The sequence below is a fragment of the Neolamprologus brichardi genome, chromosome 9 (assembly GCF_056152115.1).
Source record: "Neolamprologus brichardi isolate AB-2024 chromosome 9, ASM5615211v1, whole genome shotgun sequence".
NCBI lineage: Eukaryota > Metazoa > Chordata > Actinopteri > Cichliformes > Cichlidae > Neolamprologus > Neolamprologus brichardi.
This window is the reverse complement of record NC_142112.1, coordinates 23,522,703-23,539,162: the sequence shown is the minus strand read 5'-3', so window position 1 is coordinate 23,539,162 and position 16,460 is coordinate 23,522,703. Positions and strand designations below refer to the sequence as shown.

The 16,460-nt window shown below is 38.4% G+C and overlaps 3 protein-coding genes across 5 annotated transcripts; all 3 read right to left on the bottom strand.

Annotated features, from left to right (window-relative positions):
* Positions 1-346: 346 nt before the first annotated feature.
* LOC148101436 (cystatin-B-like) lies at positions 347-2,707 on the bottom strand. Its single transcript, XM_087846154.1, has 3 exons — positions 2,342-2,707; positions 2,161-2,262; positions 347-1,020 (listed from the first exon to the last, which is right to left on the bottom strand). Exons 1-3 carry the CDS (start codon positions 2,564-2,566, stop codon positions 892-894), a joined length of 456 nt encoding a protein of 151 aa, XP_087702280.1. The 5' UTR covers positions 2,567-2,707; the 3' UTR covers positions 347-891.
* A 327-nt stretch (positions 2,708-3,034) lies between these two features.
* On the bottom strand, positions 3,035-5,015 carry LOC102778423 (cystatin-B-like). Of its 3 annotated transcripts, none has more exons than XM_087846155.1 (4): positions 4,920-5,015; positions 4,547-4,633; positions 4,335-4,436; positions 3,035-4,166 (listed from the first exon to the last, which is right to left on the bottom strand). In XM_087846155.1, the coding sequence occupies exons 2-4, from the start codon at positions 4,619-4,621 to the stop codon at positions 4,038-4,040; spliced, it is 306 nt and encodes a 101-aa protein (XP_087702281.1). In that variant the 5' UTR covers positions 4,622-4,633; positions 4,920-5,015; the 3' UTR covers positions 3,035-4,037. The 3 variants fall into 3 exon arrangements, with proteins under 3 accessions (XP_087702281.1, XP_087702282.1, XP_006794587.1); XM_087846156.1 differs by lacking the exon at positions 4,920-5,015 and adding an exon at positions 4,733-4,910; XM_006794524.3 differs by lacking the exon at positions 4,920-5,015 and having other exon boundaries at positions 4,547-4,714.
* Positions 5,016-8,492: 3,477 nt separating this feature from the next.
* On the bottom strand, positions 8,493-9,822 carry LOC102778723 (cystatin-B-like). The gene is made up of 3 exons (XM_006794525.3): positions 9,662-9,822; positions 9,473-9,574; positions 8,493-8,816 (listed from the first exon to the last, which is right to left on the bottom strand). The coding sequence occupies exons 1-3, from the start codon at positions 9,728-9,730 to the stop codon at positions 8,688-8,690; spliced, it is 300 nt and encodes a 99-aa protein (XP_006794588.1). The 5' UTR covers positions 9,731-9,822; the 3' UTR covers positions 8,493-8,687.
* Between the last annotated feature and the right edge of the window lie 6,638 nt (positions 9,823-16,460).

Below are 16,460 nucleotides of genomic sequence, written 5' to 3'. Positions count from 1 at the left end.
ACCCAATTCACCATGACAGTCTCACTATTTTACAGCTCTTTTTAAAGCATAATGATTATTTCAAACGTATTATCTGCTTCACTATGGACAAAAGTAGATGTTTTATTTGTTTCTTTGAAACTGCGCTGGTTATCCTTGCTATTCTGATGGCATCTCTGAAGTGAGTCACATAAGTGGTGAATTATGAGTCAGTTCAATTCCCCAACCAATCACATACTTTAAAAATAGCCCCTATGACCACAGAATGTATCTTACAATTACACACACACACTGTGAGGGGATTTCTTTAAATCACCCCGCAATTCTTCAGCTGAGACACTTGAGTTAGAAAACACAAACACTGCAGTTGTCTTTACTCGCGAGGACAAGTGACAGAGCGCTCGTACACGTAAGAGACACTCACGGACTTGTGGTCTGTCACATCCTGCTTTCTTTATTTATACAAGAGAAATGAAAACATTCGTTCAGTGACATAAGCATGTGCATATGTGATTGTGTGTGTGTGTAAGGTCAGAACTGCTTGTTCAACTTCTTACTATCGCTTGTGGGAAGATTCAGATACAAATATCAGAACACGTTTTCATAAAGAACAATCAGTTCTAAGCAAGGAAAAGATCATCATGCAGCATTCTATCACAAATAAACTTATATCATTAAAAGCTTATGCTGACTAAACAAATACAATTTTCTACTGACACACACAAAAAAAAATTCTGCTTTATTTATTTACCCACCTCGTATTTAACTGATCTAGTTTGTCTTATTTCCATTATCTACAGTATGTTATTATATGGAAACAAGGAAAGCTTTCCCCTCATGAAGAGGCAGGTTATTAATGAATTACAATGAGACTACTGTGGGCACTGATGCTTTGGCTGGTTCGTTCTCCCATTAGAAGTACGCAATAGTGTCATGTTGACTCTTGGGGTGTTGCAGTCTGGTCAGCTGGAGCGTTCCTCCATAAGCCGGGAGTTTCTTGTAAACACGAAGGTGAACATATTCGCCTCCTCCCACATGGACCTGCAAGGAAATACAAGGAAACTTAAAGGAGATGCTTAATGTGCACATAGAAGTAATCCTGATCATTTTATCACAGCTGTGGTAAAGTAAGCCACAGCTGCGGGCCAAACAACATGCTAAGATGTGAAAAGGAGAATCCACGTCTTCATCTATATAGAGTGCACGATGTTTCTAGTGTTCACAAACTAAGATGACGGAGGGCATTACACAGCAGTAGTTTTGTTTGCTATCAATTTTGACAGCCCTATTAAAGATTAATATCAGTTTGTACACGCTCCAGATAGCTTTTCTTCAAATTCTTTCATTCTCACTCGCTTTTGCAACTTTGTACTTTTGTGTTACTCGCAGCAATAACTCCACCTCATTGTTAGTCCATTTAAAAAACTCGGTGCTTTTCCTCAACATTTTGCTGTGAAGTTTTAAAGAGCTGGAAAGTAAATAAACTATCTTACAATGTGGAAAAGGGGCATCCACTTCTTTGGCTACATAGTGCATGATGGCTAGTGTTCACAAACAGAACATTTTTTTGAGCTCTGTTATGGCTGTGACAGTTTTAACCATAACAGTTTAAGTTTTGTATGAACCTCCATATAAATTACCTGTCAATAGAAAATTGTACTTAGTAGTCAGTATAATCTTTTAGTGATATAAGTTTGCATATTATAGAATACTGCATGATGACCCTTTTATGACTTAGACTGTTGTTGGAATCAAGACTTGCTTTATAAATTCTTTCTCACAGTGATAATAGCTGAGCAAGCTGTTATCATTTCACTCCTGCCAGGAAGAGGGGAGCTGGAAGCTCTTATCTTCAAGAAGAGGGGCCACGTCCTTCAGAATAACACACACACACATACACCTGAACCACTTTTATCTTCACTCCCTACATACTAACATTCCTCTGTTAATGAATAGACGTATTCACTGTTGTATTACTTTTGTATATAAATAAAGGCAGGTGCAGGAGACAGAGCGCACATCACAGGGCCCCCACTCTGGTGTGAGCGTTCTGTGATCATGCCCTTGCAAGTAAAAACTGCAGCGTCTGTGTGTTTCTACCTTTAGATTCTTAGCTGAAGAAGTGTCTTTAGAATAAATCTTTTGACATTACCACATAAACGCTTGAATTACAAACATTACCTTAATGAAGTAGTTGGTCCCAGCTACGAGCTGCGTTTTGTAGCTCTGTGCAGTGAAAACCTCGAAGTTTCTCCCGGTTTTCTGCTCTGCGAGAGGCTTCATCTGAAGAACAATAACAGCAACACCAACATGAAGCACAGGCCCCGTGTGTGCGAGTGTCAAATTTCACTTTTTTACTCACTGCATCACAGATCTTCTGAACTGCTTCATCAGCCTGCTTCTCCTCGGTCAACCCTCCGATCATTTTTACTCCGACAACATTTTGTTGGTAAAAAACAACCAAAAAGGTTATAAACACACGCCAATTCACAAGACTCCGCATTTTGGACCAGCGCACGGAAAGAGATGCGTCTGTTTGTAGGCTAAAAAAAACCCCACATAAACACATTTTGGACCGTACCATCATCTTAGGGAGAAGGGGCTTGTGGGCGGGGCGGTATTTGCCAAAATTATGGGGGAAAAAAAGAAGCACACTTACATACGGAAATAATTACTTTTGTCCATTTTTTTGTCCGTTTTTTACTGCATGTGTGGGTTAGTCTGAGCTGAGGCTCGATTTCCAGTATTTACTAGAAACTGATTACTGTACTGCTATAAATTGTTGCTCTATGCAAAACATATGTCAAATGTATCCCTCACGCATCAGTGTAACTTTGTGCTGAACATTGCCCTCACGAATAATATCAAGTCATCTTGAGCCACAAACAACATTTCTGTAACAAGGTAGAATCCGCAATCAGTTTTTGGCACTGACTTTTATATATCCTTTATTTATCCAGTTAAAAATAATCTCGCGTTGACATTAAAAGTGTCTTTTTTAAGAGTAATCTGGCCAAGAGGACAGCAGAAACTGCAACAAATATAACAATAGTTCTGTAAACATAGTTTAAGTGGACACATACGGTCGGTTACAATGTAAATACAATAACACAGAGTTATACAGATACCTGAAAAACAGGCCATTTTTACATTTTATATATAACCCCTATGTAAACCAGGTCTCTCTTGAAAATGAGATTTTTCATTTCAATGAGATTTTTTTACCTGGATAAATAACGGACTAATAAAACCCTGTTCACCAAAGTGTATTTGCAAACATACAAATTACGCATTTTAAAACAAAACAAAACACGGAAACACTGGAAGTTTTTGGCACAACAGGTAGTAAGTGGAAGTACAGGGTGTGAGGTGTGATTGTATAATTTGGAGAGAATCAAACATGAATCATGGCCTAAAAAACTGCTTTCTGCTCTTCCTTTCAGGTTATCCTACTTCTGACACCCGAACCTCAGCATTTCCAAAAACTTTATCTAATGCAATTCAGTTATACCTACTGAACCTAAGGGGATAGTAAAAAAAAAAAAAGTATTGATCCAACGTAGTATCGATCCAATACAGATACCAGAGCTGGTATGGCAGGGCCAACCAGAGAGACACACACATGCCCACATTCACATTTATAGCCAACAAAAAAACACTGATAACCTAACATACAGGTCTTTGGGTCGTTGCACCACAAGTATCATTTACACCTATAAATGTATAGTTGTCATACTAAACTGTCAATTGGTGTGTTTATTATGAAGACTTGACTCATTTTAAACATATTTTCAGTTTGCTGGTAAAAGCCTGAGTTTATAACTGGCAAGAAATTAACAACACAATTTATTTTGTTGTTACAGAATTCAACTTTTAATGCTTCAAACCTCTCAAGCTGCAGTCCAGTCAGTGCTATATGTCTAGAAATAGTATAATTAAAATGATTGATTTCCTATAATTGTTACTTTTGAAGGAGCTTTGTTGCATTTTTTTATTTTAGCACATGTCATGAAGCAGCAGCTTGGAGACAGAGAGCAGCAAAAATACAAAGTGTAATCTCATTGAAAAGGTTGGATGGGATCTTTGTCATGATGGTCTTCCATACCAGTAACTATAGCTTCCCCTCCATAACATGTAAGCTTCTTCCAGACTCGCAGATCAAGGTAGCTGCATCCTCCCACATGTACCTGCAGTCAAATCAGAGGAAACTTGTACTTGTTGAACGCTGAAGATCTTCAGTAAGATGTTCATCTGTTCAACAGGTCATCTGGAGCTCGCAAGTAACTCAGTCCATAAATACTTTATTTTCTTTCATTAATAATTCCTAACATGCATAATATCACAGTTTTAATTACCTTGATGACATAGTTGACTCCTTGCACCACCTGACTCTTGTACTGAACAGCTTTAAAAACTGCATATGCTTCATTTCTTTTTTCCTCTACTTGACACTTAACCTTTGTATGAACAAAATAAATGCAAAACATGATGTAAAATGCAGAGCAATGACTTGATGTGTCTGAGTGTTATGTGAGTCTGAATGTTACTCACATAACACTGAGCTCACCTCATCACAGATTTTCTGAATTTCCTCATCAGCGTCCCTCGTCTCCATGAATCCTCCGCATACCATTTCAGCCATTCTGAAAGTCCGCTGAAATAAATAGAGGTGTCAGTTTTCTGGTTTTGTGTGTCTCAAACATACTGGTGCCTCTCCGAGTACGTGTACTGGATAAGTGACCTGGAAACTTACTGGAAGGTGGCTCTAACACATGATAGGTGGAGCAACATGTGTAACCACAGACCCTAAATGTTTGCTTACGCTGTCTTCTCCAAATATCTACTTGTGTAATTGTGTCTTAAATTTTAAATGTCTTTAAAACAGATAAAACCTATGCTTTTATATGAACTTTTCTTTAGATGACTAAAAAGGGCGATACCTAAGAGGTGTTTCTTGCAGTCCTGTCAGTCTGTAGTCTGATATAAATGTCTTACAAAACTCCATTATGTGGCACAGCTGTGTCTGTCAAAAAGTATCTTAAATAAACAAAATGAGCTTTGCAAATTCTTCTTTAAGCTGACTGTTCGAGAGATAAGCTATCAAACTTGACTCAGATCAATATGCCATGTCTGCAGGTTTTTTTTTATCTGAAGGGGCGGGGGGGGGGGGGGGGGGGTGATTGCAGAGACTTGCAGTTTTGCAAAGAACTCCAAAAACAAGTAAAGAGATTGATAAAAAAAAATAATGATAATTTGTCAAATCCTGTCTGCCACCAAAGAAACTTCTTCTTCCTTCATTTTTAATGGCAGCTTGCATCCAAAGATGTTGCACTACTGCCATCTCCTGGGTTTTACTGTTGCATCGCTTCCAAAACCTTAGATCCTCTTGATGAGTCCAGTATTTCTCAAAAAAACACTCCTTTTCCTTCATCATGACTTAACCTCTCAACTACCTTTTCAAACTTTTCTGCTCTGTAGTACCACCCATTTCTACCCTCAACACTCTCCTTTGACTGGCATGCTTCCTGCAAATAATAAGTACATGTTCAACCGTTTCCACCAGTTACATAAACCAGTCGAATGTTTCCCCATCCTAAGGAGAGTGCCATTCGGAAAACAATGACCTGTTCGTATTCTCCTTATTAACATCTCCTCCTGCCTATTTATTCCTCTACTTCTCTTAACTTCTATTGTGTGTTGTACCCTATATAAATCTCTCCCTTTTACTTCGCTACGACCAAGTCAGTTTCCATAAATTCTTACTTTCTTTCCAGACTATACTTTTGATATCTGCACATCAACATCTACTTTTTTAACAGCTTCTTTAGCCAACCTATCTGCTCCTTCATTACCCACAATACCTATATGTTTACCTATACCTATAGTTTTATTTCTAAAGCGACAAATCACAACAACAGTCGCCTCAAGGCACTTTATATTGTAAGGTAGACCCTACAATAATACATTCAGACAAAAACAAATAAATAATAATTCCACCAATTCTAAAGCCAACAGTATGGCATATAACCCTACTGCATATATACTCAGAACATTTGATGGTCTTTTTGCAATTTGATACGGCGTAGGTCTGCTCCAAGCATACTACATTTAACTGATGTGGATAGGGCCTGTGCCACAGGGCAACTTCAAACTGATGCTCCACAAAACCAATATGCAAAATTATTCTGAGTGAGCCTTAATACCATCTCCAGACTGAGTTCTATGTCAGAGACAAGCAGAGACGTTGGTGTCCTAAGAAGACGGCACCACAAGCAGACCGTTACCGTACTGTCACTGTTAGCACTTAGAAACCGTGAGCAGTCTGCTACAGATTTGCAAAGTTTTGGTTGATGCCACTCTACCCAGACAATCTGCAATGATGTTAGCAACACATGCACTGAACATGAACATGCTGAGAGATGTTATGTTTCACAATGAATCCAGGTTCTGCCTATGGCAGCTGGGTCGTGGGGCTAAAGACCAACAATTTCTACTTGTCACATTTTAATTCTGAGGAACGTAACTTCTGGTTGTGAAACAGAGACTCAACAGCAGTGCTCACATGTTTCAAAGAATAGCTTGGACATTTCTCAAAGAACGTTAAGACCTGAAGACATTTTTTCTCTTTGGAATCTGAGGACAGAGACGGACCTGCAGACGGTCTCAGGATCAGTGGAGGCTCTCTTTGCACTTTGCTGTTTCTTTGTCTCTTTAACTTGTGTATTATATATTATTTTGTGTAGCTTTTACCTAGCATTTGGGGGAACATCCATTTGCTGTGATACGTGTCTTCACTGTAGTTTTTTCAGACACCTTGACTCTTTGCAAATAGTTCACAACAAAGATGTATGTTGTTATGAACAAGAGAACTGAATTAACTTTATTCTTGAAATCACAATGAGTCTTTTGTCAATGAATACACAATAAAAAATACACTCTGATATGTCCAACTTTTCAGTGAGATTCAGTACTGTGACATCCTGCTGTGATTATTTTATTGCAGTGCCGCTTCTTTTGTCATATTTGTGCTTCTTTTAATAAGAAATCTTGCTGACTGTTCATGACTTAATGTAAATGTATAAAGCGTGAATAATCAGTGTTTTTTAATGTAAAATCCATCTGCACCTAGAGCTTTGTAATTAAACACCCTCTACACTTTTTGCCAATAGCCCTCTTATTTCTTGCAAGAAATCCAACCAATGTGGCAAACAGTGCCACAAAGCATGTGCAAACCTTTTTTTGTATTTTCTAGTAGAGGAACAGTGTGATTTTAATATTTTCCACAAGAAAATCAATCTAAAGCGTGTCATTTTAATCTGATGCATATTTACAATATGTTTGTAGACACAGACTGCATAGACTATGGTGAAATATCTGCAACTTGAGTCATCAATGGGATCACATTGCGTGTGATTAACAAAGACGAATGTCAGTCACAAGACAAAAACAATCGTAGGCTGACTAATGCCAAAGTCTGCCAACAAAATACTGCTGACAACCCACTGACCACCTTTTTTTTTTCCAAGTCAGAGTTGGGAAGTGTGATTTGAGGTTTGCCCGACAGTCTCGACATGTTCAAATACAGCATGTGACTTATTGTCATTTAAGATTACTTAAATCATATTTTCCCTGTACACTGTTGTGTGTTATGTACAGTTCATTTGTGAACTTTGGACCACTGAAAACTTGAATAACTGGAAATCTTAAAGCGAAAGTTTTTCTTTACCTATGCTATGGAATAGCATGTCATGGTAGCATGGGTCGTCTTACATTTCAAATGTACGATTTTGGCTACCACACGTTGCCAGCAGTTTCACTTCACCTTGATCATGAATCCTCAAACCTACAGAGCTCCATTGGAGGTTGAAACACCAGTCTTAGAAGATAATTTCTCATAATTCGGGGTTTTAACAATGTTTTTGGAAAGCACTGTCAAGATCCACTTAATGTATAACAAATGACTGACAGTATTTATGAACTTAAACCATTCAGTGACCCTTGAGCCTTCTAGATGTTTAGACTATTGCACAAGAATCACTCCCATCAGGACAGAAATGTTTCAGCACTGGAGAAAATTGAGCAACTTTCTATTGATTAGTGTAAAAGAACAAAACATATCCTAAAAGTAGAAAAAGTTGATTTAAATCAATAAGAGACCCCTGCCTCATATCAGACTGAACTGTGTATTAGGTCTCTTTCAGGTAAGCATTGAAAAAGGAGGGCAAGCAAGAAAGATAACTTTCCAAAAGATGTCATTTAAAAAAAAAATTTTAAAAAAATGTGTTCAGAGTTCAGTCTGACATGATTATTGCTACAAAAATGTTTTTGTGGGTCTGAACACAAACATTGTGTGTTAAAATCCATCAATCACTTGTGCAAGACATGTCTATAGCTGCCACATTTACTAAAGATACTGCAAATGTGTCTTATGTTAGGAAAGAGAAATGAGTTTGCTTTCAGATAATACAGTCCACTCCTGGGGTTGCAGGCATTTCACAAATCAGACACCACAATAGAAGAAAATCTGCTTCATTTATTTATGCATCTTGTATAAAAGCGTTCCACTTTACCTTACATCTACCATCTACAGTATATTGTTACATATAAGCAAAGGAAACTGCACATGTTTGTCAAGAGGCAGGTTATTAATAGATTACTACAAGACTACAGCCTGAAGGCACTGATGCTTTGGCTGGTTCGTTCTCACATTAGAAGTACTCAATACTGTCATCGTGACTCTTTGGGTGCTGCACACTGGACAGCTCGAGCTCTCCTCCATAACACGGGAGTTTCTTGTAAACACGGAGGTGAACGCATTCTTCTCCGCCCACATGGACCTGCAAGGAAGTGCAAGGAAAAGTTAGAAGAGATACTTAATGTGAACATAGAAGTACTCGTGATAATATAAGCCACACTGACCACACAACATGCTAACATGTAGGAAAGGAGGCGTTCATGTCTTCATTACAGAGTGGACTATGGATCGAGTGATCAAAAACACGGATGAGTCATATTAGACTAAGAAAATAAAGCTGCTTGTGCTTGTGAGACTTTATTGAAGCTCTGGGGGAGTGTTGTGCAAATGTGTTCCAAGCCATCATACACAAGTACTGGAAGCACTGGAATGACTTGTTTTGCCCATTAACACTAGGTGTGTGAAGCACACATGTACTTTCATCTTCCTTTGCATATTTTTCTCAAAATTTAAATACATTTAACCAAAACTTAGATTAAAAGCATCAGCTGTGATGAATGACACTTAAGACTAGAAAATCAACAGTGTAAGGTTTGCATGAACTTCTATATATGACCACATAACTACATAAGCCTAGAGATGGTAAAGAAAGAAAATCACTGATAATCGTGTTAGTTTTCACTTGATGGATCAGATTATCTACAGTTAATGCTCTTATTGATGATATTTTATTATATGCAAGACCTCGGAGCTTTGCAGTGTTTCCACTGAGCTCACTGCTTGCATTACAAACATTACCTTAATGAAGTAGTTGGTCCCAGCTACGACCTGTGTTTTGTAGTTCTTTGCAGTGAAAACCTCGAAGTTTCTCCCGGTTTTCTGCTCTGCGTGAGGCTTCATCTGAATAACAATGACAGCAACATCAATAAGAAGCACAGGCCCCGTGTGTACAAAATTTTAAGTGTAAAATCTCTCTTTTCTACTCACTGCATCACAGATCTTCTGAACTTCTTCATCAGCCTGCTTCGCATCGGTCAGCCCTCCGCACATCGGCATTTTGACAAGTTTTTGGCTGTGAAAAACGACGAAATAGTGAATAAACGCACGTAGAGCCTGTTTTTATAGGTCGTTCGGTGAGTCAGCGAGTCATATGACGCCGCATTTTGGACCGTACCATCGGCATAGGGGGAGAAGGGGGTGGTATTTGCAAACGATTGTGTAAAAAACAAAGAAAAAAAAGCTCACATAATCAGATATGCTAAGACAAGAAAACAATGAGTAGCTTTTCACATTTTTATACATTGATTTTGTGTTTATAGGATAAATCTTCTAAATGTTTGTACACGTATTTTTAGTCCGTACGCCTTTTACTGCATGTGTTGGTTAGTGCGAGCGTATGACAGCTGACTGTCGAGTCTGCCGGGAAGTGAAAATACAGGGTGTGATCTGTGATGTTTGGAGAGGATCACACATGAATCACGGCCTAAAAAACTGCTTTCAGCTCTTCCTTTCCGGTTATCGTACTTCGGATATCTGAACCTCAGCAAACCACAGTTCCCCAAAGTACTGAGTGGGTACTGCTCTCTGTGGTTCAGAAATTATTTTATTGCTATTATTTGTTGTTTAAGGCTGAATTAGAATTAGATTTTACCCAGCTCATTGGTTTCTTAACCAGGGGAAATCTTCTTCTACCTAATTATTACTTGTTTAAAGTTAATATTTAAACCTGGAAATGTTAGATGAAAAAATAAAAACCAAAAAGGAGACTTGAATGACTACAACGGCAGCAAAAAAGTAAAACGCGGAGATGAAAAACCAGCCGCAAAGTGACACAAGCTAAAGAAAAAAAAATAAAACACAGACTGACAGCTGAATATGACTTGGAAGGCTGCAATAAGGGCACTACATAGACAGACATAATCAAGGAGCGACAAATAACACAGAAAAGCCAAACTAGTGCACACATAAACCAAACAACCTCACAGATACATATGACATGTCTGGAATTTTTAGTTTTAGATAGTTATGCGTCTCTTGTAGTTTGGGTGTCTTGTATGTAGAAAAGACAGGAAGAGCCTGAAAGAACAGGATTACTCGGAAACCTCAAGCTGTGGTGCTAACAGTCCACGCCTCTGCATGTGATGTGGTTACCATGGCCAGCAGGTCAGACAGCATTGCTGAAGAAGCTTTGCCTGGTATTTGAACTGAATGAGTCCAAGGAGTAAAAGGTGCAGCAGTGGATTTCTGGACAGGGTGCAACTCAACTCTAGGTCAGGTGACTGTGCAGGCCAGGCCATGTGGCCCACCATCTCATCACTCTCCTTCTTGGTCAAATAGCCCTTACACATCCTGGTTTTGGGGGTCATTGTCCTGCTGAAAAATAAATGATTGCCCAACTAAATGCAAACTGGATGGGATGGCAGGTTGCTGCAGGATGCTGTAGTAGCCATGCAAAGCACAAATTTCCACTGGTCTAATTTCCTTGTGTTTCTTGGCCCAACCAAATCTCTTCTGCTTATTGTTTTTCCTTAGTAGTTGTTTCCCAGCAGCTATCAAACCATAAAGGCCTGATTCGCACCGTCTTCCCTGAACAGTTGATGTCAAGATGTGTCTGCTACAGGAACTTTGTGTGACATTTATCTGAGCTCTGATCTGAGGTGTTGTTAACTTGGGATTTCTGAGGCTAGTGAGCAGAATTTGTCTTCAGCAGCAGAGGTGGGGCGGTCCTCATGTCAGCCAGTTTTGTTGTAGCGCTTGATGGTTTTTGCGACTGCACTTGGCGACACATGCAAGTTTTTTTTAAGTTTTCCAGACTGGCTGACCTGTAGTTCTCAAAATAATAATGGACTGTGGTTTCTCTTTCCTTAGCTGATTAGGTCCTGCCATAATATGAATTCTGACAGCTGTCAGCTGTGTACCAACCTGACTTCTGCACAACACAACTGATGGTTTCAACCCCATTTAGAAGGCAAGAAATTCCACAAATGAACCCTGACAAGGCACACCTGTGAAATGAAAACCATTTCAGGTGACTAAATCATGAAGCTCTTTGAGAGAAGGGCAAGGTTTTGCAGCGCTGTCAACAAAGCAAAGGGCTGCTACTTTAAGGAAGACATCCTGTTGCCTACATCAGCCGTAAGCTGCTACCAAGGGAGAGCCTCTACGCAACGGTGAAGAAGGAAGCCTTGGCCATTAAATGGCACTTGACTCATTCAAATATTATTTGCAGGGAAGAGAATTCAAGATTCAAACTGACCAGAAAACCCTGACCCAAAACCCTGCAGTGGCTACAGAGAATGAAGGACAGTGATGAGAGAATCATCAGATGGTATTTTGCGCTGCAGCCATACCAGTTTAAGGTTCATTACATCCCTGGTAGAGACAACGCCCCTGCTGATAACCTCTATCGAGGAAAGACCAAGAAGTGGGTGTGTGTGACTACATCATAAACTTCATTGAGAGAAGGCCAAGGGTTTGCAGTGCAGCAAACAGAGAGTATGCATGTCAGTATGTATCTACAATGTAGAAAGTGTTTTTTCTTTAAAAACAAAAACATTGTATGAGAAGGTTTGTCAAACTTTTGACTGATAGTGTATATGTGGACTTTTAATGAGGTAACATTTTTTTTACTGGTTTGTGGGCTGGTTATTGAGCAACATGAAAGACATATGCATATTTTTGAACCTACATTAACAGCCCATTACAAACTTTCAGCAATGTCTGTAGTAAGTGGTGGTGCAATTACACAAGCTAATGTAACATGGGGATAAAACTGGATGTTAACGTTAACACGGATAAATCTGTCATCACGAATAATGTGATTAACATTTTTAACGCAATTAACCCATCTGGAACGCAGAATGACTCAAAATCTCTAAAATGTCTCAACGCCGTTTCAGTTTTCAGTTTTATTTGTCATATGCAAGTTAGCACAGGGTCAACATTGCAATGAAATGTGTTTGATGAGCAACAGTCACTCAGCAGCATGGTACAGTAGAAGAAAATATAATAAAATAAAATAATAAAAAAATAGAAAAATAGTAAAGAGCAAAATATTAGAGAGACGTGGTAAAAGAGAAAAGATGACTAAATATATATGTATCTGTAAATATAAATATGTGTACACTAGTGATTAAATAGGAAAATCTTGAAAAGAAATATGACGGGAGGGCAGATGGGATATTGCACAGGAATGAGCAGCAGAAAATTACAGTATTGCACTTTTTAAATATAAATATCAATAACAATAAAGTGGAGTGACAAGTGCAGATTAAACAGAGTACTTGTGAAGCTGCAAGGTAGCTTCTGAGTGTGTCCTGTGGAGTGTGTGTGTGTGTGTGTGTGTTTAAGTGTTGTGGTTGAGGTGTCGTATGGCTTGATGGTAGAAACTGTTTTTAAGTCTTGTAGTCCGAGCAGACAGACTCCTGTAATGGCTGCCAGATGGTAACAAGGAGAACAGCTGATGTGCTGGGTGGCTGTGGTCCTTGATGATGCTGTGTGCTTTACGGAGGCATCGCTGGAGATAAATGTCCTGAATGGCAGGAAGCCTCGCCAGTGATGTGCTCTGCTGCCTTCACCACCCTCTGTAGTGATTTACGGCTGCTGGCAGATCAGCTTCCGTACCAAACTGTAATGCGGCTGGTCAGCAAGCTTTCCATTGCACAACTGTAGAAATTTGAGGTGATGTTGGCGTTCATGCCAAACTTCCTCAGCCTCCTCAGAAAATAAAGCCGCTGGCGAGCTTTCCTGATAGCAGTGTCTGTGTGAAGGGTCCAAAGTTTGTTCATTCTGTGCTCCAGATGGGTTAAATGCATTAAAAATGTTAATCGCGTTAATCGTGATGACGGATTAATCCGCGTTAATGTTGACAGCCCTAGTTTCAAAACAAAAATGAGTTAATGACAATAAAAGTCCTGCTACTGACAGCTTAGAGTCAGTTTTATATTTGTGTATTTTTTGACTTGGCTTCTCTAATGTTTCTAATGCAAAGAACATTGCATTTTGTTGCTATTATTTTTTTATTGTAGTTGGTCCTAACATGAGAAGTTCCGAGTGGGTTTTGCTCTGATTTAGGTCCTGTATTGTGAGTATTAATTAATTTATGTATTTCATTGACACTGACAGTTAAAGAACATTTTAAGAAAAATCTTTAATTATAAATAATACCATAAGGACAAAAACATAATTAACATCTTGTAGTGATGTGTATGTCTGTGGATGTTTCTCGAAGCTTTTGAAGACTGGTTTGCTTTGACTGATCTACAAAGGATTTCAGTATTTGGTGAGTTTAATTCAGAATACTTCATTTTCATTGAACTCCCTTTCATTTATTTGTTGACATTTTGATGAGCTGCCTTGAATATTACTGGGATATGATATGAAGTTTTACTAATTAAAAAAAATAATTAATTAAATTAATTCATACTTACCTGTAATTTCTGTGTCTGAAGAGACATGTATATTAGTTGTGTCACACAAACATGTATAGAATCACTTTATTTCTTTCATGCTTCATCATTTGGTTGGATGTCTGTTTATATTCAGAGATAAGAAAGAAATGTGCTGACTGTTTTCCCTCTCTTGAGTGAAAATTAAATGGCTTTAAGACTAATGCATAATTTTGATATTTTACAGATCTAATATATCCCCAGTGAAAAGCAATTATCGGTCTTTGTGTCACTGTAAAGTCTCTGTAGTAATTGCGAGTATCCAAACTGCATTTACTGTAGCTGCCACATTATCGGTGTGTCTGACAGAGCTGGACAAAAACAGAAGATTTCAAAAGCACCAAATAAAATTCAAAACGGCTTTATTGAAAGCTCTAACTAAAATACAAAGATAAGCAGGTCCAGAAGAGAGAATCAAATGTTGGGATTTATTTTTAAGAAAATAAAGGCTAATATCTTATAATTAGCATCACATATTTGTGTTTTATACTTTATTGCACGCCCTTCTCTAAGGAATTTGAGGGGAAGGGTCTGTCTCACCGGTGAAGGCATCACTAGTCGGAAATTTCTGGGGTTTAGGGAGCTCTGTTTCTGTCTCTTTATACAGGTCTGGTAATGGGTGAAGTGGCGTCTCTAAATAAGGAGATGCCCAGAAAGTTGCAGAAAAAAACACGTGAGCCGACATCAGACCTAAGGCTTAAACTGTTTTGACCAATCGCCTTAGTGTCCAGTTTATCACACATATTAAAAAGTGTTTCCTGCCTGGGCACGGGAGCCTTTTGCATCTGAGGCAGAGAGAGGAAGCCCATGGCGCCACGGAAAACAAATTTGAAATTCTAACCGTTTTGATAATCAATTGTGAAAACTTATAAGTGGAGCACATTTGTCTTCTCGCTCATAAAAAAAAACCCCTACACAAACTAAAAACACACATGAAACGAGGTACGAGGGCCAGCGGGTGTGTCACTCCTACCATACCGCCCTAGACTCTGAGACATGCAGCTCATCCAGCCAAAGGACCTTTTGGCCCAGATTCTTACATGTTCCTCAGCTTTGCTTTAATGCAGAGCAGAAATGTGTGAAGCTGTTACTTTTCTATGAGACATTTTAGTAATTTTAATATCATAAATTCACTGGTGCACCTTATCTTGCTTGAGTTCGAGCAATGTGTTTTCCTGTGCTGTTATGTTACAGTTCAAACACGTGTGTTACATGCTTACTGTGTTAAATGTAAGTTCAGTTTTGTAACTGTGCAATCCTGAGAAAATGCAGATATTGGTCAAAGAAGTATCTTTTTGTTTATTGCCTTAATGTTTTTAAAGTGTTTAGAAGAAAAAAAGATATGGGGTTTTTTAGATATGTTTAGTTAAACGATAAGAATGTAAAAAATCAATGTATCATTGGCAGATGTCAGCCTGTAAACCAAAAAGAATTTCTAAGTGTAATTTGAGATTACCAAGACACATACATATCTTGCAAACATGTTAAAAAGCAGTTTAACAGAGTCTTCCCAGGTTTATCTTGTCTACAGTAGACTACAATCACATTGGACTCAGTGGTGTGTCCATAGGGGGCATGGTGTGCCCCCCCCCCCCCCCCCCCCCCCCCCCGCCTAATACACACACTCACCAAGTACCTTTAGATGATCGCATGAATTTGACCAGAAGGAGCGTAACTTCATACACTCTTACTTTAACATACATACTTTAACATACATACTTTAACGTACATGTACATAATATAAATATTTGTATGCTTTGCAACTTTCTGCTTCTATACTGCTATATTTTTTAATGCAAATATCATATTTTTTTACTCCATAATATTGATTTTACAGAATAATTATTTTGCACATAAATTGCATTATTATAGATCATGCAACCGATCAGTATAAAAATAATTACAATCAGCAGCAGCTGCAATGAAAACATGAATACGTTTTATATTATTTTGTATAGATACTTTGAATATACTTGTGCATCATTAAGCTACATTGGAATACAATTTGTGCTTGACTAAAAAGTTTTTTGGGTTTTTTTTAAATATGTTTTCCACTTTGCAAAATAGTTGTTTCATGTTTAAAGGCTTGTGCACTCCCACCTTTTGTGTAATAAATCTGTAAAACACAGGGCAGAAGATGAGCAGATTTTCTGTGGGCCCTCTTGGCTTGTTCTTGTCCTCCTCTGCCCTCTTTTAAAAAAAAAAACTTGGAAACCCTCCTCAGACTATCCCACATGCAGCAGCAAGGAAATCTTTCCCTGGTGTGGCGATAAACACAAACTCAGCAGTTACAGATTGTTTAAAAGTAATTACACTAACAGTATTTAAGCTGTTTGAAC

What these genes read in the sequence shown, in the direction of transcription:
- LOC148101436 (XM_087846154.1), bottom strand. Translation starts at nt 2,566, where the DNA reads ATGATGGTACGGTCCAAAATGTGTTTATGTGGGGTTTTTTTTAGCCTA. An exon ending in TTCAGAAGATCTGTGATGCA is followed by an intron (nt 2,263 to 2,341) that starts GTGAGTAAAAAA and finishes ATTGTTCTTCAG; the next exon opens with ATGAAGCCTCTCGCAGAGCA. An exon ending in GGACCAACTACTTCATTAAG is followed by an intron (nt 1,021 to 2,160) that starts GTAATGTTTGTA and finishes ATTTCCTTGCAG; the next exon opens with GTCCATGTGGGAGGAGGCGA.
- LOC102778423 (XM_087846155.1), bottom strand. Translation starts at nt 4,621, where the DNA reads ATGGCTGAAATGGTATGCGGAGGATTCATGGAGACGAGGGACGCTGAT. An exon ending in TTCAGAAAATCTGTGATGAG is followed by an intron (nt 4,437 to 4,546) that starts GTGAGCTCAGTG and finishes GTTCATACAAAG; the next exon opens with GTTAAGTGTCAAGTAGAGGA. An exon ending in GAGTCAACTATGTCATCAAG is followed by an intron (nt 4,167 to 4,334) that starts GTAATTAAAACT and finishes ATTTGACTGCAG; the next exon opens with GTACATGTGGGAGGATGCAG.
- LOC102778723 (XM_006794525.3), bottom strand. Translation starts at nt 9,730, where the DNA reads ATGCCGATGTGCGGAGGGCTGACCGATGCGAAGCAGGCTGATGAAGAA. An exon ending in TTCAGAAGATCTGTGATGCA is followed by an intron (nt 9,575 to 9,661) that starts GTGAGTAGAAAA and finishes ATTGTTATTCAG; the next exon opens with ATGAAGCCTCACGCAGAGCA. An exon ending in GGACCAACTACTTCATTAAG is followed by an intron (nt 8,817 to 9,472) that starts GTAATGTTTGTA and finishes ACTTCCTTGCAG; the next exon opens with GTCCATGTGGGCGGAGAAGA.